Below are 25,423 nucleotides of genomic sequence, written 5' to 3' on the forward strand. Positions count from 1 at the left end.
AGGGCTCCATTCTATTGTATGGGTGTGTACATAAGTGTTAGAGCATAGTATCAGGGGATTTTTTTAAAGATTTAGAGTTACTGAGATCCCACCATAATTCCATTTCAGACCCACACATATTTAAGGAAATACTTCTAAACTATTCCCTTGTACATGTTCAATCTGGAAGGGTCTCTGTAAAAGTTGTTCTCACTCTAAGAAAAGAGAAAGGAAAACCAGGGTAAAGAGAACCCCAATAGGTCTGGCCCTCCATTTTCCCTTTGGTAGAAGCCATGTGAGAAGCACAGTATTGTAGTTGGTGTGAGTGAGCAGTGAGAGCTGAGCAGGCTTTACTGGAGCTAGAGAAGTGTGAATATTTATGCATCAAATGACAGTGTGGATGATTTTACTCAAGGGCAATTGCAGACTTCAGATGCAGGGGTTTAGGGCAGGCCAAAGTATAGGCCTGATGATACATGTATGCAGCTGGGATGTAGCCAAACTATTATGGAATATAAAAAGTGAGAGGGAGAGTAGATCCAGAGTGGAAACGAGACCCACTTTGATGTTTCATCAGAGGAATATTTTGGTAGGGTTTGCTTTAGCTGGATGTGAGTTGCTTGGCTGTGGGATTCTCTGTGTGAAACCCCATGGCCTATGTTGTATCAGAAGTAATTAATTCAAGTCTTCAATGTTTTATTTAACATATAAGAAAGTAAAATCTTTAATCCAGAAATACTCAGAACCTATGGAAAATAAGCCATACTTTTTAGATGGCTTACACAGCATAACCCACATTAAGAAATACTAATGATCCATTAAACAGTTTTAAATGGGTGTGTGTAAGGCAGAGGGAAGTGTAAGATGGAAAGATAACTTCACACCATAGAGATCAGGAGGCAACTTCCCAATGTGCTGCATTGAGTCAGCAATCGAGCAGCTGCCACTTTGAACACACTCACTGAAAGTATTGACATTCTTCTCTGGGAATTGCTTAAACAAGAATGAACTTTTTTTTGATGTATGCTTTTCTGTCTTTCTTGATCTGAATATCATTGATGACAACAGCTAAAACAAGAAGTATCATTCTCGGTTAGTATTAATTTCAGGACTAACGATGACAGCTACACATAAGAGCTTTATTTAGTGTTTTGAATTTTCTGATTCTGAAGGCAAATGGCTCACTAGCTTTATGTGCTGCTTTTGGCCGAGGTAGAGTTCATTTTCTTCACAGGGGCTGGTAGGGGTTGCATGGGGGTTGCACTGGGGGTGCATGGGAGGTTGGGACAGGTGACCCCAACTGACCAAAGGGACATTCCATACCATATGACATCATGCTCAGTATATGAAATGGGGGAGGATGTTTAGATGTTTGGCATTTGTCTTCCCAGGTAACCATAGCATGTGATGGGACCCTGCTTTCCTGGGGATGGCTGAACACCTCACAGCCCATGGGAAGTGGTGATTGAATTCCTTGTTTTGCTTGTGTGTCTTTTGCTTTCCCTATTTAACTGCCTTTATCTCAACCCACTAGTTTCCTAGCTTATACCCCTTCCAATTCTCTCCCTAATCCTATTGGTGTGGGAGTGAGTGAGTGGCTGTGTGGGGCTTAGTTGTTGGCTGGGGTTAAACCACAACAGTTTAACAGAAGCATGTGGCACCTCAGAGTTACAGTACCACTCACTTACTACCTCAGCTTTGGAAATCTGGTTCTTTATAATGAAGATGAAGATCTTGTTATTCAAGGGGGAAAATACATGCAAAAGTTAAATTTATTTGAATAAATTCTATCAAATTATATTTATCTTTATAACCAATAACAAAATACACACAACATTGCATGCAAAAAGATAGATCCTGATTCTCTTATTCAGGAAAAAATCCTTTCTTATTTCAGAGAGGGTCTTAAGTGTAAGATGCTCAGCCGACATTTATACAGAGAAAGTGCATTAGGAAAGGTTTCTTTTCCAGGGGCAATTTGTAAACTGGGTTTTCCTTTCCTTACCTGTAGGTTTGGAATTTTCCTATATCAGAAGTCTTGAGCATTCATTTAATTACTCAAACTAGTGCAAAGAAGCCAAACTCAGTCTCAGTTACTTAAAACAGAATTTTAAGTTAATGTGTAATACTCCTAATCCAAAAATTAACCAGCACCAACATCATTAATCTTCTTGTGTCTTCTCTCCTAATTGTTCCACATTATTCACCAGAACTTGGAAAAATCCAAGTGATGGAAATTATTTATTAGGACTACAGATCTTCTCAAAAATCATGTGGTAATAGCTCCTTTCTGCTTGAAGGGAGAAACCAATGGTATAAGGTTCAATGAGACCAAGCACTGGGTCCTGCACTTGGGTCGGAATCATCCCAGGCAGCACTACAGGCTGGGGACAGAGTGGCTGGAAAGCTGCCCAGCAGAAAAGGACCTGGGGATGCTGGTCGACAGCTGGCTGAACATGAGCCAGCAGTGTGCCCAGGTGGCCAAGAAGGCCAGTGGCATCCTGGCTTGTATCAGAAATAGCGAGGCCAGCAGGACCAGGGCAGTGATTGTCCCCCTGTCCTCAGCACTGGTGAGGCTGCTCCTCAAATCCTGTGTCCAGTTCTGGGCCCCTCACTTCAAGAACACTGAGGTGCTGGAGTGTGTCCAGAGAAGGGCAACGGAGCAGGTGAAGGGTCTGGAGCACTAGGCTTAGGAGGATTGGCTGAGGGAACTGGGGTTCTTTAGTCTGGAGCAAAGGAGGCTCAGGGGGCATCTTATCACCTTCCACAACTATCTGAAAGGAGGTTGTAGACAGGTGGGGGTTGATCTTTTCTCTCAAATAACAAGTGATAGGACAAGAGCAAGCAGCCTCAAGTTGCATCAGGGGAGGTCTGGATTTGGCGTTAGGAAAAATTTCTTTACTGAAAGGGTGGTCAAGCATTGGAATAGGCTGCCCAGGGAAGTGGTGGAATTACCATCCATGGAAGTGTCAAAAACATCTGCAGATGTGGTGCTTGGGGACATGATTTAGTGGTGAACACAGTAGTATTAGGTTAAAGGTTGTACTTGATCTTAGAGGTCTTTTCCAACCTTAATGATTCTATGACTCTACTATGCACATGCCTCTGTGCAATGGCTGAGTATCATATATGGAAAGAAGCAGCTACTAGGTAAGGCACTGGCTAAAACCAGCTCATTTTCTGAGGAATTTTAAGAACTAGGCAATCAGTTTAACCTTGCACTTGCAGATGTTTTTTACATGCTTTTGATACAAAGTATTGCTTCTAAATAAATAACTAGTCCCCTTATTTTTCCGAATGTTCTTAGAAGGCAGTGTGAAGTTAAACATACTTAATTTTGTCTGGTTTTGAGGTTAAAAAGACACAGATAACATATCCATAGAGACACCAGTATCTTTCTTTGTAAACTTTGAAGGGAAAAAAATCCAGTAATGGCCAAATCTTCACATCCTTCATAACTTCTGGCTTTTAGAATTCAACTTGCTTCTGCCTTCACTTTTGATGCCTCCTCAACCTACATCAGAAAGATCACAGAAGATAGATGAGATCTTCATATCAGAAACACACAAAAGCCCCCATTGCTCCTGTTGTCATTGGTGCTTTCTGAGACCACTCAACATTTCTACAAAATTTGTAAGCAGTGTTATGAAAAGCTGCTGATGAAAAAAAAAGGCCTTTACCTATTGCAAGGTTATTGGCTGATGCAGTGAAAACCCTTTGTTGTTTTTTTTTCCAGTGTCAAACCTGGGGCCAAGTTATTCTGAATTGACATAATCTGACCATCTGGGGTATTGTACATTCCTTTATTACAAAATTGACTGACTTTTTCCACAGACAAAAATGGTGATAGTTAACATTTTTTCCACATAAATTTGTATCAAATACTTACTGATAATTTTCAAGTTCCATAAGAAACAAAATCTTAGTATTAATCAAAGTAATTTCTCATATAAATGAAACCAGATAGGACTCGGTCTTTTATTCCAAAACATTTTTCTACAAACTAAGTGTAACTGATTATACCCAACTTTACTGGACATGTAATTAGTGATTACTGTGGCAGTCTAATACATTAACTCTTCAAGAAAGGCTGAGCTTATTGCTTCAAATCTCCTTCTGAGTTAAAGTATTAGCCTATTACATGGCTCATTTCACGACTGGCTTGGATTTACCTTGTTTTGATGCAGCACTTAATTCTGCTCAGAATTAAGAGAATAGAAAGATGTTGTCAGTCATTTCTGGCTGTATTTTTCCCCTTTCTGCCCCTATCTCAGAACTTTTGAATTGTGTGGCTTTTGTAGATTTATAAAAAGCTATATACACAGGCAGTCCTGTGTACTGCTTTATACCTGCATATATAAAAAAATAATACCACATTAAATTAACTTACACCTTGCACTGTTTTAAATGTGATAATTAAGAAAAATAGGATTTTTTCATTGGTTATGGTTCTAAAGTTCAAATGTCAACTTTAGATCAGTAACTCAAACACTGTGGGTATACACAGTGATTATAAAGCTTATGTATCTATCCATATATTCTGATTTTGATCAGAGCAGTACCAAGGGGAGGTGTTCAGGCGCTGATGCCCTAATTTTTTTTCCTTTTGGTAATTCTAACACACCAACAGTACCATGGAAGCTCTAAAGCATCAGAATCTTTACTGGCAAGGCTTACACCTCCTGGGTTCTAGGAACAGTTTTTGGTAGAGAGAAATACTACCAACAGTAGATGATGATCGATTTAGGAACCACTAAGGCAAATCTGACATTTCCAAGTCTTTGCAACTGGATGGGATAAATCCCAAGGTGATGGAAGTGAATTTGAGGAGCAATTAGTGACTGTAATGCTGTCCTCCAAAATGTAGCAGCTCACCTTGCTCACCTCAGGTTTATTAAAGCAGTTGCTTTCAACTTTTCAGACAAGGGAGTGTGCCTACACAACATGTGACAGAATACAGGAAGGCAAATATTGAAACAGTATTTATATCATTACAGTAAATTAAGTTAGTGGAACTGACTTCACCTGAGTTACACTGAAATTATTACAGAAGTTATTTATATATCCCTATTCAAGCAGCAGTCTTTATTTTAGCCTCAAATTACTTTTTAAATCTCCCATGCAGGCATGTATTCTAAAAACCTGAAAATATAGCATTACTTCTTTGTTTATTTTCTTCATATGTGTGTTTTACAAATGTGATTTTTATAATTTTGTAAATTGCTAATGCAGCAGAGCAAAAACATTATGAAGTTTTGAGGATTTATCTCAACAGCAGTCTAAAAGTACTGACTTATACATATAAAGATCTAAGGATAGGAAAGAAGTAAACACTTCATACTGAATGCTTCATTTGTATAGTTAACTACTAGGGTGAACAAGTAACACTTGAAAAATAGATATCCAAAGATTTGAGTCTGCTTTTCATTTAACATCCTAAAATAGTATTTCATTCCTGATACAATTTTGATGGAGCCAGTTACAAGACGCAATTCACTCTAAAATCACTGAGTAGTCCTCTCTGCATTCTGTTTAAAATGTTAACGGACCTACATTTAGACTTGATGATCTTAAGGGGCCTTTTCTAATCTAAATTATTCTAAATATTCATGTATTTTATGTAGAAGGTTTCAAACAGAAAAAAACAGAAGGGTTTCAATGTTCTTGAAAGTGTATGAGAGCCTGCATACCCACATGTGCCCCAGTAATTTTTTGACCTATTGGCTGACAAGTCACACATGCCATTTGGTCTTCTAAATGTCTAGGAAATAGTCCATATTTCCTGGAAGAAGGAGCTGTCTATTGCAAGCAAATGTGTTCCTGCCAGATTGCCAGTCAAGTGGCAATATATCAAGTGTATCTGATATATATGGTCACCAGACATGTAAGAGTATGTGTGGTCTATCTGCTCACCAGGAGATGTGTGCTCTCTCTCTGCATTTTGAAAAGCATTTATTCCTTTCAAGGGTGCAGGGGGTCTATCAATGCATGTCTTGTGTGTGTTTACATCATTTTTCCTTCTCAGTTTTGGGCACAGCCAGCAGCATGGAGAACTGGAGTGTGGAGGCATGGGCATGGGCAAAAAGCGATGCCTTTTTTCACTGCCTTTAGGATGCTGAATGATGTGGCAGTGTTAAGTACCACAGATTTGGCGTATATTAGAACTACTTTTTCTCTGTTGTTTTGTTAAATTACCACTACCAAAAGTTTACAATGCCATTTGTATATCATCTTGCATGTTTGTGGTAACAACTATATTTTTCCTTGTATATGAAGAGTATGAATGATCATGGGCAGAATGAACATGGGTCCTGCATGTGGATACGAAACATGGATACGAAAATACCATGAAGATACACATTATTGTAATGTCAATTCTGGTCCTGTGAAAGCACTTATACTGACCTTTACAAGTAGTGCATATTCTCCAGAAAGAAAAGGAACCAACCAATTGGCTGAATTGCCTGCTGAGACCTTACATGAGTCACAGTAACCAGAAACTGCTAATACTTGACCTTATTCAAATGGCTCTGCTTCAGCAACACTATTTAATTTCAGAACTTCACTTTATCTCTTTATCCTTACACTTTATTAAGCATTGCAGCAACTCCTTCCATATCCTATGTCATGGCTGAATAATTCAACGGCAAGTAAATTCCTTACATTTCTCTTCCCCAGCCTTCATCACTAAATGCTGATTGATACTTTCTAGACCTCACTAAGGAGATGTTTACATTTTTCCTTCAACACTATCACCAATGAAAGGCAGTGAGATGGGCTGTAGCTGCTGGAAAAGGCACTCCATGTCCATTCAAAACATGCTCTAGGCTCTACCAAAGCACTCCAGCTGGTATCTCCAAATATTTAATGCACCTAATTCTGAATACATTTGGAGTGCTTGTGGGATACTCAGCAGCTAAAAGGAGCTCCAGGGTGTGGAGGTAAAACTGCACTGGTTTGTATCTTAACTCTGTATTTCTCCTTTTCCTGAAGCCAAGGCTGAGGATACTTTTTATTTTTGAATTTTCAGATTTGCTGCAATTGATATTCAGTAAGAGAATGAGATTTATTTCCCCACTGCCCTCTCAAATGAGAAAACTATGTTCTGTAATGTGAAATAAGCATACAATTGTAAATCTTTTGAGTATACATCATTAAAATCTCAGTATCAGCCCTCCCCAAAAACCTGTCATATAACAGGCCTTAATAATTCTATTTATTATAATGCTGGTTAGATTCATATAAACAAAAGCCCAGTATACATGCAGAACATGTACATAACATTGCTCACTGCAAGTTCCTTTCATCTGGACTAGAACTATGCAGGATGTGTATGGTGGCAGCAGAGTGGCTTATGATTAGCTGACACAATCCAGTGTCCTCATTACGTGCTGACTATATAATTTAAAGATATTACCATACTGCTAATCACATAACATATGCTGGAGAGACAAAAGGTGACTTTCCCACCACATTCTGAGTTCTACGAATACTTACCACAATATTTAATTCCATGAGTAAAGAAATGTGGGCAGAAACTGCTGGTTACAGATTAAGTTTACAACATCAAAATTTCAACAACTTCTCTACTCTGGGAAAATTTATAATGGTGTATCTCATTGCAAGGTATTAGGTATCTTTAAAATAGTTAAGTGATTTGTTTTCTTTTAATTACTTCCTGCCAATATCCATAATTTTCTCTAAATGTTCAAAACTGACTTAAAATCCAATACTACTCTTGTTTTTATATTATAAAAAAAGAAAGATTAATGACACATTTCAGTAATCTGGTAATAACTGGCTTTTTTCATTGCTCAAGCGATATGCAATCCTCAGTGGATCTAAGATGTAGGTTAAAAAGGTATTTAATGCCTGTTTTTCAGTTGCCAAGGTCAAACATCACCTAGCATGTATAGGGAAAGAGGAAACATCTGTTCAAATAATTTATTTGACTAACATAGAGGATAAGATTAAAATTCACTGATTTCTTTGGTATAATACTGAATTTCAATTAAACAATACAGGTATTTGTTCAGTTTGACGAAATTTCCTTCCTTTACATATGGGCACATTTATGTATATCCCTAATTACTGAATCTGACAAGGGAATACTGTGATTTGTCATTTTTTCATACATGCATATAATCTGAGAATGAATATTTCTTATTTTTTCTTCCCAAAAACATTCTAAAGAATTCAAAAACCTTTAACTAAATCCCAAGACTTCTTGGTTTCCATGGAATTCCTCTGCTAACAAGATTAGAATACATCTCAGGATCAGTGATTATACATGAAATTGTAAGGTACGGAAACCTTCAGCATCTAAGACAAAATTCTCACAAGTTTTTTGAAAATACTAAATGCATGTCATCTGACTGTAGTTTCTCCTAACCTTTCTGTGAATCAGACTAAATATTCTAGACTAACAGTTTAAAAAAAATCACTAGGATAGTTTAATTTGCAAATGGAAATTAATACAAATATAGACATTTTATTCCAATCAAGTATGAAAGATGCAATCTTCACCTTCCTAGGGTCAAAAGGGATTTCAACAGGACTGTGCTCCAACTTTTTAATATGGGGGTAACTTTTGTCAAGCAAAGAAGCTCAACAACTGGACAGTTTTTCAACATTGTAAAGCAGAATCAGAATGATTTATCTCACAGGGGATAGCAGAAGGTCTTATACTGAAGAAAAGATGCTGTGCAGACATGTTCCATCCTTTTTTAGGACTAAGGGGAATGGTACATGAAAAGCAGTTTTACTCAGTCTGGCCCAAAAGACTGGATGCTAATAAAGATGACATGCAAGCTGACAGAACACTAACCATGTGGATAAACCCATAATGGAATTAAAAAAAACCCACAAACAAGTTTGTATGGCATGAGTATTAGTCTGTGCCCCTCTAAATCTCACAAGCCTGGACTATTCAGTATAGTAGTACTAATAGTAGTACTAATTTGTGATAACTGGTGCGCTGTTCCTGCAGGTCTTGTTTTTAAACTGCTCCACTGCTTTCTGAAGCAAGAAAAAAATTCAAGAATGGGCACATATATATGACAAGTTCAGTTTCCTTTCAGGTCAGAATGTATCCATTGCCATGTGAAGGACAAAAATGATCCTTTGAAAGAGGGCAGCTTTGTGATTTGTAATTCTTCTTCCCTTCTTATTAAGGGAAAGGCAGTTATTTTTAATCAGAAGGAAGAAAACTGATGGAATGGAAAGTGGTAAGTTGTCAAGAATAAAATAGCATTAAATGTTGCTCAGTTAAATTGTCCAACATACTAATAAAGTCTAATTTGAATGTAAAATAGAACACTACATTTAGTAATTTAGTTACAAAAGAATACTTGCGTCAGTTACATTTATTTATTTATTTTATCTACAGCACTGCATAAATGATGATTTTTTTTGCTGTTGGCCAGTTCAGCTGGTAAATAATAAAACAGTTAGGTTAAAAATACCATTAAAAATCTGGAAGGAGTGATATTAGATCCCAAATACCAAATTAAACTATTACTACAGGTGAAACTGCAAACACCTATGAGCAGATTTTATTCCCACCAACAGTTGCACTAGAGTGCACCAGGCTATGAATAAAGAATACATATCATAAATTCTGAATTGTTTAAATTCATGTAGTGTCTAAACGTCTGTAAGGCACACACATGAGTTTTTCTTTCTTGATTGTCTCCATGTTCTTGAGCTGATGCTACAGGAAAATGCTAATCAAATATATAATACACTGACACATGTCTGTTAGAAGTAAGTTGTAATGATGAAAAGTGATTGTTTCTCCTCTGCACAGGATCACCCTTCTCCAATAGTGCTGACACCTTAACTGTACTTCCAAGAATTAACTTCGATCGATATTAATCAAAATTAACTTGATATTATTTTACCTTTGTAGAAAAATAGTACAATCAAATGCATATGACAGAAATCAGTAACAATGAAGTTACTACTGTTAGCTAGTCTATGGATTTATAACCAGAAATTGAAATCTATTACCCTGTCTTTCAAAGAAATAAAGACAATAAATATAACATGGTTAAAAAAATTATTTCAGATTAAATTCTACCTTCCTGTACTCATTTTCCAACTGATTCAGCAAGAGCTGTACAAGCAATAACAGAAGTAAGATGTCTAAGGAACACACCTGAGCTTTCATCTGACTTTTTCTTTCACGGATTCTTGGCAGAGGTTTTCTTTCAATTTTTTGCTTCTGAGACAAAACTAAAAAATTTGGTTTTTCTTCCACAGAGTGACTGTGGTGAAAGGCAAGAGTAGGATGAGATGTTTCAGAATCAGCTGCAGAAAACAGAATGAAAAAAGGATTAATTTAATATCCCAGGTCAAACCATATCTATTTAATATTCAGTGTGATTGATCATAGGTTCCAATATATCTTGTTATAGAAAACAGTGTAATAAGCCTCAAGGTAAATTACTTTGCATTTGATAATTGAGAATGGAAAACTTTGTATGGAATCATGGAAGGTGCTGCAAACACTGATGAAGGTGAATATTAAAGCAGGTATTCCCATTCAGGTACAGTTATTTCAAAGGGAGTAAATTCAATTACATAGCATCTCTTTACATCAATAGTTACTCAGAAGACCATTTTAGAACCATTGCCATTCACATATGGCTTCCAAACACTGAGCAGATAACAATTATTTGGGGGCTGGGGCTGACAGTCAGAGTGTTTTCACTTCGTGTCTTCAAAATAACATATTAGTTTATCTTCCAAAAGCAACAGTGTAACTGTCGTCAGTTTTATTTTATAATTATGGTCATTCAAACCATTTTGAGTAATTTGAAGTCTAATGTCTCTTTCCAAATTCTGCAAGATGGCAAGATATGCTATTAAGTCATTTATGTTTTAACATGCAGTCAACTCTGTAACAGCCACTACTACACCACAATTTTAAAAAAATCTCATTATACTTCAGGTTTTCCTTCAGTTTCAAAACTAATCTACTAATTGGTTTTCCCACTTCAAAAACATGTTGCTTTTAAGCCCCCAAAAGGGTTTAAGGCTTTTTTACCTCCAAACATTTATTTTCTTTCCAAGTGTAAAACTTCTGCTAGTCATGTATCTCGTGAAGGCCTTTAAAAGGACTGGCAATTTACACAGATCAAATAAGTATCAACAAATAGATTTTAAAAGTCTGATGTATTTCATGCATATTTTCTTTTGAATGCCCAACACTTTCTTTAAATATGGAAAGCAAACTTAAGTATTTACACACTCAAAATGTACTAGCTCCTCCCTTCCATAATTCTGGGAGATTGGGATGGGAAGAAAAAAAAACCACATGAATTAGTGCTAAAATTAAATTTTATATTGGAAAAGTTCAATTTCTACTCCTGTGTTTTGGAGTCAGCACCGGTACAAGTCTCATTCTCAGTATATTTATTGTTAGCTGCTGTTTTATTATTTCTATAATATTGTAAATAAGCATGAAGTAATTGATTAGTTTGCTTACAAAATTGCACATAGACTGTATGTTCATCTGTCATTCTCTCCTTGCTTTTTTTCCTGGCAGTTTTGGAGGCTTGCCAGTTCATTAAGAACTGTCTTTCCATTTCTTTAATTTCTTTCCCATCAAGGGATTCTGTCAAAGAGAAGCGAACATTTTCTGTGATATAAAGTTAACTAAAGGGTTCTACAAAGCTGTATGTAATATGTACTTGTTCTATATATGCTCCCTTCAAATCTTTTTTTCTCTTTTTAGCATTCTGGTAAAGAAAAAAAATACCCAGTACAGATTGATATTCATATTCAAGTTGCAAGAGTGAGTTAACACGTCTTAATTACAAAAGAAACATCTATTATTTTTATAACTTTCAAGGGAAATATATATATATATATTTCAGATTTGGTTAACATGCAGCACCTTATAGAAAGTTCTGAAGAAAAGCTATGCTCTTGCACAAGATATAGATAAGACACAGAAACTCAGACTGAGAGGGAAACTACGTCTTAGCAATCACAGTCCTACTGCTCATGAAGACAGACACACAGATTTGGCTCTCTAAGGTTAACTTTTCTCACTTAGGTGCCATCAAGTTGACACTCTGTGTTTCATTGGTTGCATCTGCATTTTTTGAGTCAGAAGTACCTCACATGTCCACAAATTTTGGTTGCATTAGAAGTGTCCTAAGGCACTGTTATTTTGATTGTGCAGATAGGCTTTTTCTTTTTCTTAATGGATGATATTTTGTACTCTTAGAAAAACCAAGTTCTATAATTACAACTTGAAAGATAATTGCCACCTTTATCCAAAAAAGTAAAAAAATTAGCAGATTTTTTTAACCTATTTCTACAGTATGAATATTCAGGTGTAGAAGAATAAGTTTCTTCCTTTTATGCTAAAATTATATAAAAATAATAATGTAAACGGGATACATAAGGTTAAGATTAACAAATACACTCATAACATAAATGTAAATTGCTTTTAAGTTTAAGGACAAAAGTTATATAACAAATTCAAACACAGTAAGGTAGGATCTGTACAGCTGGCACTGTACAACAAACACCTAGGCAACTACTACAGACTGATAGGGGAGTAGATTAAAATTGTCTTTGAAAATCAGTTTCACTACATCTGGAATACTAACACAAAAAAAGTCTTATTGTCGTGTAACAATCTCACCAATCATCTATTGTAAAAAAAAATTACTACCACTAATAGCAAAAGTCAAACGACATGGTTTGTGAAGTTGATTATATAAAAGGTTTCAGCTTTGTACATAAATTAAAAATTTATCACTTGAAATAAATTTCTATAGCAGTAACTGTGTTTACATACATAGTGCAATTCAAGAACTATTAATGTATCAGTTGTTTTCTAAAAGAGTGGGGGTTATGGGTGGGCTATTGGTTTGATTTTTTACCTAAAGTTTGTGACTGTACTACAACCTTGTCCCTGTACTTTGGTTTTTGGCAGATGGGGTTTCCTCTAAGATCCATTCTGCGTAGTTTTGTCCATTTGTTTAACACAACCTTCAAATCCTGCAATTGATATAACAACAAAACAAAATTCAATAGTAATGTGATTTGTTCAGCCAGGCCCAAATTCTGTACACAGAAATAATTTCATTGAGACTATTCATATGTATGAATATGCACATTAAGAATGTACATTTTCAAATAGCGTGGTGCATAACATCCCCTGAATATATCATAATCACACAGAAGAAATGGTGATACAGTTGGAAGAAGCTGCATTTTTAAGGATACAGTTATGTCAGCTATGGAAAATGACCACTTCAATCCCTCTTATAAGCACCTAATGCTGAGGAATTACCAACCAAAAAATCTGTATGATATGTAATGTCTCTTAATACATCCCCATGGTCTCACAGAGCCCTTAGAGTATCAGCGTGTGGAAGAATAAATACTTTATACAGATAAAGAACAGACTGAAAAAAAAAAGCTACAGTAAACTGCCTCTCTCTTTATAGGTATGTATTTTACGGGAGAAACAGTAATCCCCCCTACATAACTGTGGGTGGTCAGTTACAGTACTGGCCTAAACAGTGAAATTTGTGAAATATACCCTTCTCCATCTGGCTTTCTGTCTGGTTACCCAAGGGCAGTGTGACCTACTCTGTCTTTTAAATACAATAAATTCACCTTAAAAGCATGCAAAGCTTAGCAGATTGGTCCTTTCTACTGAGATACCCTACTTTCTGAAATACTTTCTTTCCAAAATTTCATTTAACTGTCATTCTTGATAGGCTTTCCTTATGTATGTGAAAAGGTTAAGGAGGTATTCAAAACAATCTGTATAAATACAAGGAGAGAGAACTTTTGTTGCTGTAATAATTTAGAAAAATCTACAACTCATGCTATGACAGATTCTAAACTGCAAAGTGTGTAGAATTTTGCAGCTTGATGCCAATAATGAAGTACCTAGCAATGTAGGCATCTCTTAGTTCCTCCAAATCTAGAAAATTGCCTGGGTAATGCAAGCAGGGAGAATTCTGCTTTTGCAGGCTCTTCTCTCTTGGTAGAAAATCCTCCTAGGAAATTTCTATGGGTTATATAACATACGTTTAGAAAAATCACATGGAAGAGAAAGTGGCAGTACAGACTCACACATCCAAACCATTTAATTTTTGGTCTATCAATGATGATGGTGATATCATCATATTGTTATTCAGTGATAATAATGTCTTTTTAGTAAAACAGAGAGCAAAAGTCTGGTTCTGTGAGGATCGAGATTGATAAAACAAAGTAAGAAACTCTGAGGACTAGTCTACGTGAAGAAATGTTAATAATTCTCATAATGTTGCACAGTAAAGCTTAATCAGTACGCATCAGTACAGCAACATGATAACCCCTGTAGCTTAAGTGCTAACACTGAATCACAAACACAGTTTAGGGAAAAAGTATTTTAGGCTAGACCTATTAAAAAAGAAAAATAATTGAGCAAATGTATTTATTTATTCTTACCTGAGCCTTCATCATTATCACTGAAATCTGTAATATGTTCTAGATTTCACTAGAAATAATTTTTTCAAGTAATAGTTTTGCAACACAAAGTTGTCTATTACTGAAACAAAATGTATACAGTTTAACTTTGATGAATGTATACAGAATCCTGAAGATTTTTGTTAGCTGTTACTTACTTGATAAATGACCCAGAACATGCTTACTCCAGTGTATGTTTATCTAAGAGTGCACTAATCCTGTGCTGAAATATGATTACCCTTTCGATACGCTCTAGTTGTTCATTGCCTTCCTGTCTCTAATAAAGTGCTTTCACATCCCAGCCTTTCAATAAGCTGTACTAAAGGGACCAGACACTCTTCTGGGCAGGCTCCGTTTGATAAATGATCATGTCATGCTATCACTTTGAGGTCTGCTACAAAATACTGACGAGCAAATTATATTCCAATGGGGAGGGAGGGAGAGGGGGAAGGGCAAGCGCCTGAGTAGGCAGCTGTAGTGCTGGCAATTTCTTACCAATTAACGATGGTCAGTTAAGAATTGGTATCTGACCAGTATGCTCCATTTTTTATCGGAAACGTCTAGTCCAACTGCCCCGATACATCTAGAGACAGCAATTTGTCACCATTTTGATTACCTGTCATAATCTATTTGAGAAAATCTATAATTTTTCTCTTGTTCCCGACTCAATTCTGAAGCGAATGAATTCATCTTTTGTGATATCCTCTTGTCATAATCAATACCGAGCAGAGGTTGAATAAATTAAAGACTTGTGAAATACAGATTTTTACAGGTATTTCTAGATGTATTTTCTCTATCTATCCAAACACACAAGTCATAATGTTCTCAAAACTAATTTAATTAATAAATAAATTATATTCTGGCTTTTTGCAAACAGGAATAGTTGTGGGGTTTTTTTTTTAATAGATATAGTGTTTTTAAAAAATTCCCTTAGTATTCCAACCCAAATACACTGCAGTCTAGAAGACCTGGTGATCCTGACTAAAGTGAAAAGGATAAATAAATCAAGTAGCAAGCAATAGAAAATAAAGAAATGCCAATTCTATTAAAATCAATTATGTTCTTGATAACTGACCTAAGACACGCTTTTTGCATGTGGTAGCTAGTTATAGTTATTTTGCATTAATTAAGAAAATTTACTTGATTTACTTCGGTCTACTGTTCAGACTGCATTACATAAACTTCAGTCATGTGAAACAAGGTCATATGCCCTGATGTCTGTTAGTTATGGTAATAAAGCCCTGAATTGGCCAGAAGCTTAAGCAATTGAATTTACTATTCCTAATTTTCAACTACTCTGAAATCAAGGGGGCATAGTTGAAAAACAAGAGAATATGGGTTTTCATAATAAAGTGAAAAAAGTGAGAAAAATGTTTAGGTATAAAATAATTATACTAAATACACAAATGTGTGAAAAGTCTACATAAGAAGATTGCATTTTGTGCATTTCTTATGCCCTTCATGTTTTCCTCCTTTAAAAAGACTCCATGTTATTCCTGCAGCCATCTACCTCTGCTGCACAGGTCACTGCTGTTGACCAGCCCTACTTGGACGCGGATGACTCCTCTCCAGCTTCTCTTCCCACTGGGTGCAGCACAGCAGGGTACAGAGCTCTCTGACACTTCCCTGTCATGCAGCACTGCCATGATCTCTGATCAATGCCAGACATTCCCAGGGATGTTCTCAATGGCAGCGATGGGACAGCAGGAATGGGAAAACAGTGGATGCAGAGCTTTTGGCATGAGAAACAGGTACACATCAGAGTTTTGATAACAGAGGGGCAAGAGGGAGGAGAGTGGAGGCAGCCTGTGTGGGAGTGAAAGAGCCTTTGCTCTGTGTGACAAGTTCAGCCCACAAAACCAATGAAGTGCATAGAACTGTACACCCCTCAAATCCTTTCAGCCTTCACAGTTGTAGAATAATGCAAGCCATGGAATCATGAAATTCGGGGTTGCAAAAATATTGAAACATACTCAGAATTTCCCTCAGCTATTTTTTTTGAACAGTCAGTGGCTGTATAAGACTGTTCTCTTGCTAGATGCCTACTGTGAACTAAAGACTTACATTACACAGAGCTAAAACTGACTTTTTAAAAAATACTTTGCATGGCTTAATGCTTTTTTTCAACAGTTTGGTCTTTATTTCTTTAAGAATTTATATTAGTGATAAGTAGAGCCCACTCAAATGTGATCTCTTAAAACACAGTAATTGTTTTAATTAAAGCTGGATATCCACGTGCGTTACACTGTATGGAAAATACATTTGATATGTTCATTAGTTTTACAGGTCTGCAAACATATGAAAAGAAATATCCTCTCTGTTCCATATGTTTCAAAACTTGGAGATTGTTTAGAAAACACACAGGACAGTAATTTTGAAAATATACCAGAGCTTGATAGTGTAACTGACAGCAGCAGCAAACTCAAATGCTAACCACATAATTTTTCAAAAGCTGTGACCATATAACATAGAAATCTACATGTCTAGTTGATTTGGGCAAATTTAACTCTGATCTTCCTGATGATTAAATAATGAAATTTAATAATGATTAAATAACACATACACAGTTACTGAATAGCGCAGTCTTCTTGACCTCTCCTTATTCTGTTTCAGAGCATACCGTTTTTCCCTCTGAGATACTGAAAACACTGTCTCCAAACTGGCATCCTCATTCTTAAAATTAATTGGTTCTTTGCCTAAAACAATCTTCTTCTAAGATCATCACAACTGAAGTATATTTATTTATACAAAAGAAAGAGCCAATTAAAAATATTTGTAATATGTTTTATTTAGAAAAGGAATCCTTTTCAAAAGGGAAGCTTTGGAGAAACTGTCCATTTGAAAAAGCTTACTGTTATTTTGATACAATGTGGTTTTAATTACTCAGCAAAAACTTACACAAATTGTATTTTGACGTGAATTCAATCACAACTGCCAGCCAGAAACACAGGTTGAAATAGTTCTCTAGTAAAACAGAAATGCACCATTCCACATTTAATATTAAAGTATAGAAAATAAAGTCCAAATAAAGTATATTGACCTAGATTATTTATAGGTTATGCACACCAAATACTGCAATCTCCTCATTAGTAAACAGAACTGCCAAATTCTGTTACATTCTGTTAAAAATATATTAAGTATTCTAAGAAGTAATACGAACAATTTTTTAAATAATTACTAACCAATGAAAGTTAACTTCTCTAAGGAAATGGAATGTAGAAATAGTAATGAAAGAGCTTATTTTAATCAAGGCTTTGTCTTCGTGATTTGGGTTACTATCTAAGCCAATTCATTTTAGTATTAATTAATAAAAATATAAATTTTTATATCTTACATTAATGCTTCTCCATTTTTAATCTCAATAAGATTTCTGGATAAGAAGAAACAGCATCGCTTGACAAGTCAAAGGTTCAGTAACAGCAGAAGTAAAATTTATTTTTACTCTTATATTTAGTGATAAAGATGAATGTGACTAATTTCTTATCACCCATACTTAATATAACAAAGATTTATTTTAATACCTTCATATGTTGAAGTCGATTGTCAACTGCTTTAAGATAAGAAAGATTTTCCAAAACTGCCAGATCCTCTAATTCATCAATGTTGTTATTGCTGATATTCAATACAGATAAAGATTTCTGAAGAACGAAAAGCAGAAAAAGAAATATTTTTTTAAGTCATATGTGAGTCAAGTTGTACATTCTCACAGAAAAGTATTGTAAAGGATGAACAAGCATATGAAGCAGAAACATGCAAACACAACTATCACACACCTCACAGAGTGTTTTATGTTGGCTATCTTGTTGTAAAACGCAATTTATTTTGGTTTTGAAGTCAAACCAAAGTAAGATTATTTCTCAATTATTTCAGGAATTCTCAGTAAATACTGAATGCTTGTTATACTTTAAACATGTTCAAATGGTTTCCAGAGTTCTGCAAGTGCTACTAACCCTATTTTTGAAGTATGAAACAGACATGGAAATCGACTGCATTTTATAGAATTAATGGTTTGGGTTGAAAGGGACCTTAAAGATCTGGTACAATCCCCTGCCATAAGCAGAGCCACCTTCCACTAGATCAGGTTGCCCAGGGTCCCATCCACTAGGCCTTGCATATTTCCAGGGATGGAGCATCCACAACTTCTCTGGGCAACCTGTTCCAGTGCCTCACCACCCTCACAGTAAAGAATTTCTCCCTGATGTGTAATCTAAACCCGCCGTCAATCAGCTTAAGACCATTATCCTGTGTCCTATCACTACATGCCCTTGTAAAAAGCCCCTCTCCAGCTTTTCATAAGCCCCCTTCAGGTACTGGAAGGCTTCTACAAGGTGTCCCCAGATCCTTCTTGTCTCCAGGCTGAAGAACCCCAACTTTCTCAGCGTGTCTTCACAGTTGCCCAGCCCTCTGATCCTTTCTGTGGCTCTCTTCTGGACTTGCTCCAACAGGTCCATGTCCTTCTTATGTTGGGGGCCCCAAGACTGCATATGAATTGCATAGAGCTGAAGCTTGTATCTGATACCCACATAGGCTCATTTAACACCTGGACTACACTGTTTTTCTTTCAGGTTTGATCCTACAAACCTTTGGGCATACATATCTCTGATCCTTAACTTTCTTTGGAACAATAGAGAGTCACATAATGCACTTTGCCTTTTGTAACAAGCAATAGTTACAGATATCTTTACATTTTAGATAAAAACAAAATGTGTTTCAGGTGTTTATCCCAGGACATATTAAATTAGGCTTCACATAAAAGAAAGAAGAAGTTTATACCTCTAGGAAATGAAAAGGGACACCTAATACAGTGAGTTTACAATTATACAAGGTATGGGACTTACCATTAGTTGGAAAATCTCTATTTCAGCAGCGTATACAGGAAAATAACCCCCTTCAAAAATCTGACCAAGATCTACACTGCAGACAGAAATTACCAGTATCATCCTGATACACCCAGTTCATAAACCTAATCTCCTCAGATTCATGACATTGTCATCATCAAAACATTTGCTTGTGGTACAAAGAGAGCTATATGGCCTCATGCTCTTGGCTCTTTCATCTCTGACAGCATTAAGAGCCAGAAACAGACAGAAGAAGATGAAGTAAAAAGTGATGTCTTAAAAAGGGTCTAAACACTTAGCATTCAGAGGATAAAATAGAATTCTTCTACATTTAGCCTCCACAAAGATGTTACATGGTCAAGAATGCAAAGTGTTTCCTAGAAAACAAAACAAAACCCACACCAAAAGGCCTTAAGTAAAAGCCATAAAGAACAAAATGCAAGTGACTAGGCCAGGATGTTGAAAAACATGGATGAGTTTATTATAAATTATTATCCTGGGAGGATTATTGCTATATAATCCCCCTCTTCTTTGATAATTTCTCCAATGTAGTACAAGTGCTCTCACAGTAATGGCTCATTTCTATGAAAGAAAAACTGCAATACATGTCTTGGATTACTTAATCTCAAAAGAGAAGAAATTAGAGCTAGGCCAAATGTTTATGATATACATGTGAACAAAAAAACTCACTTTTCAGTGAGTTCTTTATCTTCACAAAAAATGCTCATTGAGTACTGACTACACTTTGAGAAATAGAGCAAGAGGAATTTTTTTTTAGTATAGAACTACATCCATTAGCAACTAAAGCCTCCTCTTTAACCTCTTCAACTGTACATTTTATGTTTTCTGAGCAACTAAGATATTGAAAGACAACTTCAAAAGCTGACTTTCCTGAAATCATGACATACCACAATATAGAAAAACTGCAGAACTAAAACAGAATGCTTTTGATATGTTGTTCTTATTATCCAGGAAAAAAAAGCTGTTTGAGCTTTTTTTTTCCATTACATTCTCGAGAGGAATACAAAAGGCAGTAAATAAAATGTGTAACAATCAAATCGGAGAAATACCAACAAACCAATTCACTACAAACTAAATAGACTAAGAAAACTAAGAGTGATAAATTCCTACCCCTTTTTTAGTTTATTCACATTCTGTTAATATAGGGTATCTATATACTTCCTTATTTCCTCTTTCTATTTTCATTTTCATCCTTCATAATAAAAAAACGAAGAAGTAGAATCTGCTGGACCACTAGCTTTTATGAGAATTGGTGTGGGATCTCCTTGTTAGAACTTGAAAGAATGCCACCAATTGGCAGAAAAGGAAAACACAGAGTGATCAAGTCCTAATCAGTTCTTCTAAAAATACTGATCCACTGATTAATGGCTCATTGAAATTCTCAAAATGTACTTACTGCCAGGGACCTAAGAGATACCGGATCAAACAGAAGCTTTTCACCAACAGGGAGATGTTGACTTTCAATATGTAGCTCCCTTATTTCTCCTATTTTATCCAAACCTTCTACTACAGTGATGTAATTGCCTCCCAAATACCTGCAGAATAAAACCCAAAATAGATTTAATACCCTTTGAAAGTAAGAGCAAACACAACGCTTCAATATATTAAGAAAAATATTTTTAAAGTATTATTGAATAATACTTGGAAATTAGAAAAGGAAAGAACCTAGCATACGAGTAGAACATTCAGTTAACTGAACCAAGGGTTTTTTTAGCAGTTTTATCTATTGCTATTATTATTATTATTGATCGAAAAAATAAAATCATTTAAATGCAAATATATATGTAAAGATGGTATGTCGTTACTTACAACACAGAACACTTAATAAAAAAATAATAAGCAGTTACTTTTATTTGAAAAGCAGAATTCAAGAACTAAAAGGATCTTAACAGCTACATAATTTTTTTAAAATTTCTTAGTGAAATAACTATTGTTTTTACTAGTAAAAGAAATACATTATTTTCAACTTACAGTTTTTCAAGCTTTTTCAGTGATGAGAGATTTTCTATACTTGAAATACAATTGTTCTGAAGGTAAAGGTGTGTTATATTTGAAGCAAAGTCCAAGTTCTGGATTTGGCTGATTTGGTTATCATATAAATATAGAACCTTTAGATTTTTACAGAAAGAGAGGACACCCTGAAATAAACAATTAGAAATTAATGCTACATAATGTTCACTCAATGCCTGCTTTGGGAAGCTTTTGATTGTTCTTATATTTAAGTTCTGTTGCACGATTTATAAATTTTCACCTTTAACAAACATTTTTAAACACTATTTTTCCTGGAAAAACTGAGTTAGTGTCAGCAATCATCAGCCTTAAGACTGAAATTTGTCATTACTTTTCTGCCATACAGAAGCTGAGGACTACAGGCATAACGAGCAGGTACACCACATCCTGTGTGATTTCATTACCTTCCCAGCCTTCATAAGGTGGATTTCAGAAAAGCATAGTTGTTAGTGTAGTTGTCTCCATCAAACCTCATTGATGTAATGGAAACCAGTTCTTGGCAAAGGAATACTGATTTATACAAAACCCTTGTACTTCAATGTATTTTGATATGTTTCTGAGCTGAGTTTGCACTCAAATGTTGAGTGTCTTTGAATGTATTCCTATTAAACAACTAAAAGGTCACACCTTTTATGAAGGTTTCTGTAAAACTTCACTGTGGCATCTGATGAGCCAGTCCTCATCAAATGATCTGATCCAATTAGTAATTTGCTGTGGCTATCCACATTCCTAAGAGTGAGTTGAACAAACCCATTTGCTTGCAGGGATCTGTTCATACAGAACAAATGATTTCTTCTTGACTGAAATCACACTTTTAAAGCAGAAATTCACGATACACAACAATGCAGTTGTTCAGGGTTCAGCAGTTTCAAAATGCACTCAGTATCTTGAGGCGATTTGAATTAACTCGGGACCTGTATAAATTTCCTATTATTAAACTCAGAGGAAGGAAGACTGGGTTGAGTTTGTAGGTTTAGTCTTCGAAAATGAAAAGTTCATGGGTTATTTTTTAAATGAGTAATCCCTAGGGAGCAATTAAAAAAAAAAAAAGGCAGATTTTTAACCTGACTAATTTGAAAAAGCCACTACACCAGTTCAAATTTGTTAACCTCAGTCAGGTTATATCCTGTTCCTGAATTTCCCTTTCCTTTCTCAGACTTCCTCTGAAATCTAAGGAATAAATCACAGATAGATTGAAAAGATTGTGCTATGAGTTAACAACTCTGTAAAATTCCCAAGACTACAAAAATAATGGTGTTAACAAAAATAAGTGTTGTGCTTAATAGTATGTAATATCATTACTGCTTTCTTTAACAGAAAATCTGATCTGCAAAATTACTAGTTCCTTACATCTTTTCTATTCCACAGATCATTTTTTTATAAAGGTAATCATCAATAAATAGGAATTGTACAAAATAATCAAAGTAGTAAATTGCTTTGTTTTTTTTTTGTTTAAGAACTGCATATTTATATAATAGTTCTGTGAAATACTGCAAAAAATACTTCACTTTAACACTTCATCTCTCTTGTGTAATTGCTTTAGTGGATTTCTATTTTAATTAATTAATGGCAAAAACAGTGTACTGATAATATATATTTCTGCAGTTTCAAGTAAGTAAAATACTTCAGCAAGACTTGCCACATAAAGAAACAAGTGTCATGTTGATAATAAGAACCCCTGCAGACTGTTGGAGTTACAGTCACTTTGATGTTTTATATTAAAAGTTACAGCTAAAAGTTTATTTTCACATTTCAAATGTCATGCATTTCATGTTTCAACATGTTACATATAAGCAGTGTTCCACACAGTAGGAGCAGTGAATGCTGAAGCATGCTCCCAAACAGATGCATTATTAAAGCCTAACTGAAAGCCAATAGAAGTGTTAAAACATACTATAGCTGCTATAAAATGGAAACTTGGCTTTGTTTTTTTGTCTCCCCAGCTATAACCAACTCAGCATAACAGTAACTACAAAACATTTCAGTAGCCAGGTTAAAAGGAATGAAAAATAAATCTTACAATTGTGTCTATATTTTTATCTGACAAATTCAGATGAGTTATTTTTTGCAGATACTGTCCAAAGTCGTCTTCATTGCGACTCTTGTGACCAACATTTTTAGCAACGAGGTCCAGTGTTAGTCGAACCATAGTTCTGTAACAGGTCAAGCTGCTCTACTGCTTCTTCTAAGACGTGCTCTTATAAGTTGTTTTACAAAATGCCTTAAAAACAAAAAAGGAAGATGGTTTACTACTTGTATCCCAGATCTTCAACAAAGCTTACATGGGTACTTCAAATCTGATGTTTCCTCACCCATTCATTCCCTTTTTGCTTACAGTGACACATTTATGTACGCGCTTTGCTGCTGTAGAAATCTACCCCTTTTTTTGCTGGCAATTTTTCAGACTTTTGGTGGGTTAAAAAGCATTTAATATACATTGTTATATTTGATTGGTTGTTTCAGTTTGCTTAAGTTTACTTAAGAAATATGTAACTAGCTAATTAATGGAAGCTCATAACCTAATTATTTGTCAGAAAATACAAGACTCTCTATAGCAGGTTTTAAGGCTGTGAGAGGTGATATTATGCTACAATACTCTTTACACATCTGCACAGCACTTTAGTCATGCACACAACTGCACGTGTGTTTGTTCTACACAGTGAAAAACTGAGTTTTTCCACACTGTAAAGGCTCTTATAACAACAACAACTTTTTTTTTTCATATTTTGTCTATGGTTCCAAGTGAGCTTATAAATCAGGGCATAGAGGAGAGAGAAGGCGGCAATATACTAATATTGAACTGGATGCAGAAACAGCCTGGGGATAAAAATACCCTAACAAATATAAGTTAATAACTCAGAAGAAAAACGTTGCCTTTTTAGCCAGTACATAATCCAATGTACATTATATATTTTAGCCAATACACGACACCCTACATCAGTGTATTAGAAGAAACGAGGAGACGGCAAAAAACATGCCAATCCCAAAAAGCATCCCAGTGCTAAACCTCATGCAGCCACATAAGTCAAGGGACGGAGAATCCTCCTTGCCAATATTACTTTTAGAAGAAACTGAGGAAAAGCCGAGATTGAAGCTGCAAAGGCAGAAAAACTTCCTTGCTTACTAAACAAAGCTGAAGCTCAGCAGCTCCCCTTTATCCACGCGGGTTTTGCTTTTTACTTTTATTTTAAAAGGGGCTGAAGGAAAGCTGAGAGGACATTGTGGGGTTGCTTGTTTTTTTTACTGAGAAAAGTGTTTCTTTCTTGCTTTTTAAATAAAAAATACCTTTCAGAGCCCTTTCTTAGACCTCCTTCCAAACCCAGCAGTAACAACAGAGGGAAAGGCAGGCAGGTTTCCCTCCCTCGGTCCCCCAGCTCCTGCCTACCTACAGCCGTGCGATTTCACACCGCTCTCCCCGTCCCGTCCCCACCACCAACCGCCTCCCAGCTCGGCCGGCGGGAAGGCGGCCTTGATGGCAGGTGGGGGACGGGATCTCCTCCAGCCGTCCGTCCCAGGAGGAAACGCTCCCGGCCCGGGACGGCGGCAGGCGGAGGAGCGCGAGCCGCTGGCCCCTGGTTGCCGCGACAACCGCACGCCAACGGCCGAGGGGGCGGGGCGCAACCCCCAACGGCCGCAGCGCGCGCCCTCCCTGCTCAATCAGCGCCGACAAGAGGGAGCAGGGGCGGGGTTTTTTGCGCCTGCGCAGTCGATGCCCTCGGGCCGGTGGTTTTCTGTGGTGGCCGTGTACGTAGAAGCACGGAATATCCCGAGTTGGAAGGGAGCCACAAGGATCATCAAAGCTCAGCTCCTGGCGCTGCGCAGATTACACCAAGAATCCCACCATGTGCCTGAGAGCATTGTCCAAACGCTTCTTGAGCTCTATCAGGCTTGGTTCCGTGACCACTTCCCTGGGGAGCCTGTTCTAGTACCCAACCACCCTCTCTGGATGAAGAACCTTTACTGACCTAAAACTCACCTGACACAACTTCATACCATTCCCTCTGGTCCTGTCATCGCCAGAGAGAAGAGATCAGTGCCTGCCTCTCTGCTTCCCCTTGCAAGGAAGCTGTAGGCTCTTAGGAGGTCTCCTC

The 25,423-nt window shown here is 36.3% G+C and overlaps 1 protein-coding gene across 1 annotated transcript; it reads right to left on the reverse strand.

The window, feature by feature from the left end:
* Positions 1-3,342: 3,342 nt before the first annotated feature.
* On the reverse strand, positions 3,343-24,938 carry PPP1R42 (protein phosphatase 1 regulatory subunit 42). Its single transcript, XM_051769081.1, has 9 exons — positions 24,718-24,938; positions 23,353-23,553; positions 21,294-21,460; positions 20,719-20,857; positions 17,985-18,101; positions 12,882-12,999; positions 11,471-11,599; positions 10,139-10,290; positions 3,343-3,493 (listed from the first exon to the last, which is right to left on the reverse strand). The coding sequence occupies exons 2-9, from the start codon at positions 23,479-23,481 to the stop codon at positions 3,455-3,457; spliced, it is 990 nt and encodes a 329-aa protein (XP_051625041.1). The 5' UTR covers positions 23,482-23,553; positions 24,718-24,938; the 3' UTR covers positions 3,343-3,454.
* Between the last annotated feature and the right edge of the window lie 485 nt (positions 24,939-25,423).

Source organism: Manacus candei, unplaced genomic scaffold (assembly GCF_025592945.1).
Source record: "Manacus candei isolate 608988 ecotype Guabito, Panama unplaced genomic scaffold, ASM2559294v1 h1tg000008l, whole genome shotgun sequence".
NCBI classification, from domain to species: Eukaryota; Metazoa; Chordata; class Aves; order Passeriformes; family Pipridae; genus Manacus; species Manacus candei.

What these genes read in the sequence shown, in the direction of transcription:
- PPP1R42 (XM_051769081.1), bottom strand. Translation starts at nt 23,481, where the DNA reads ATGGTTCGACTAACACTGGACCTCGTTGCTAAAAATGTTGGTCACAAG. An exon ending in ATAAAAATATAGACACAATT is followed by an intron (nt 21,461 to 23,352) that starts GTAAGATTTATT and finishes TGTTTATTTCAG; the next exon opens with GGTGTCCTCTCTTTCTGTAA. An exon ending in AGTACAGTCACAAACTTTAG is followed by an intron (nt 11,600 to 12,881) that starts GTAAAAAATCAA and finishes TCTCTTTGACAG; the next exon opens with AATCCCTTGATGGGAAAGAA.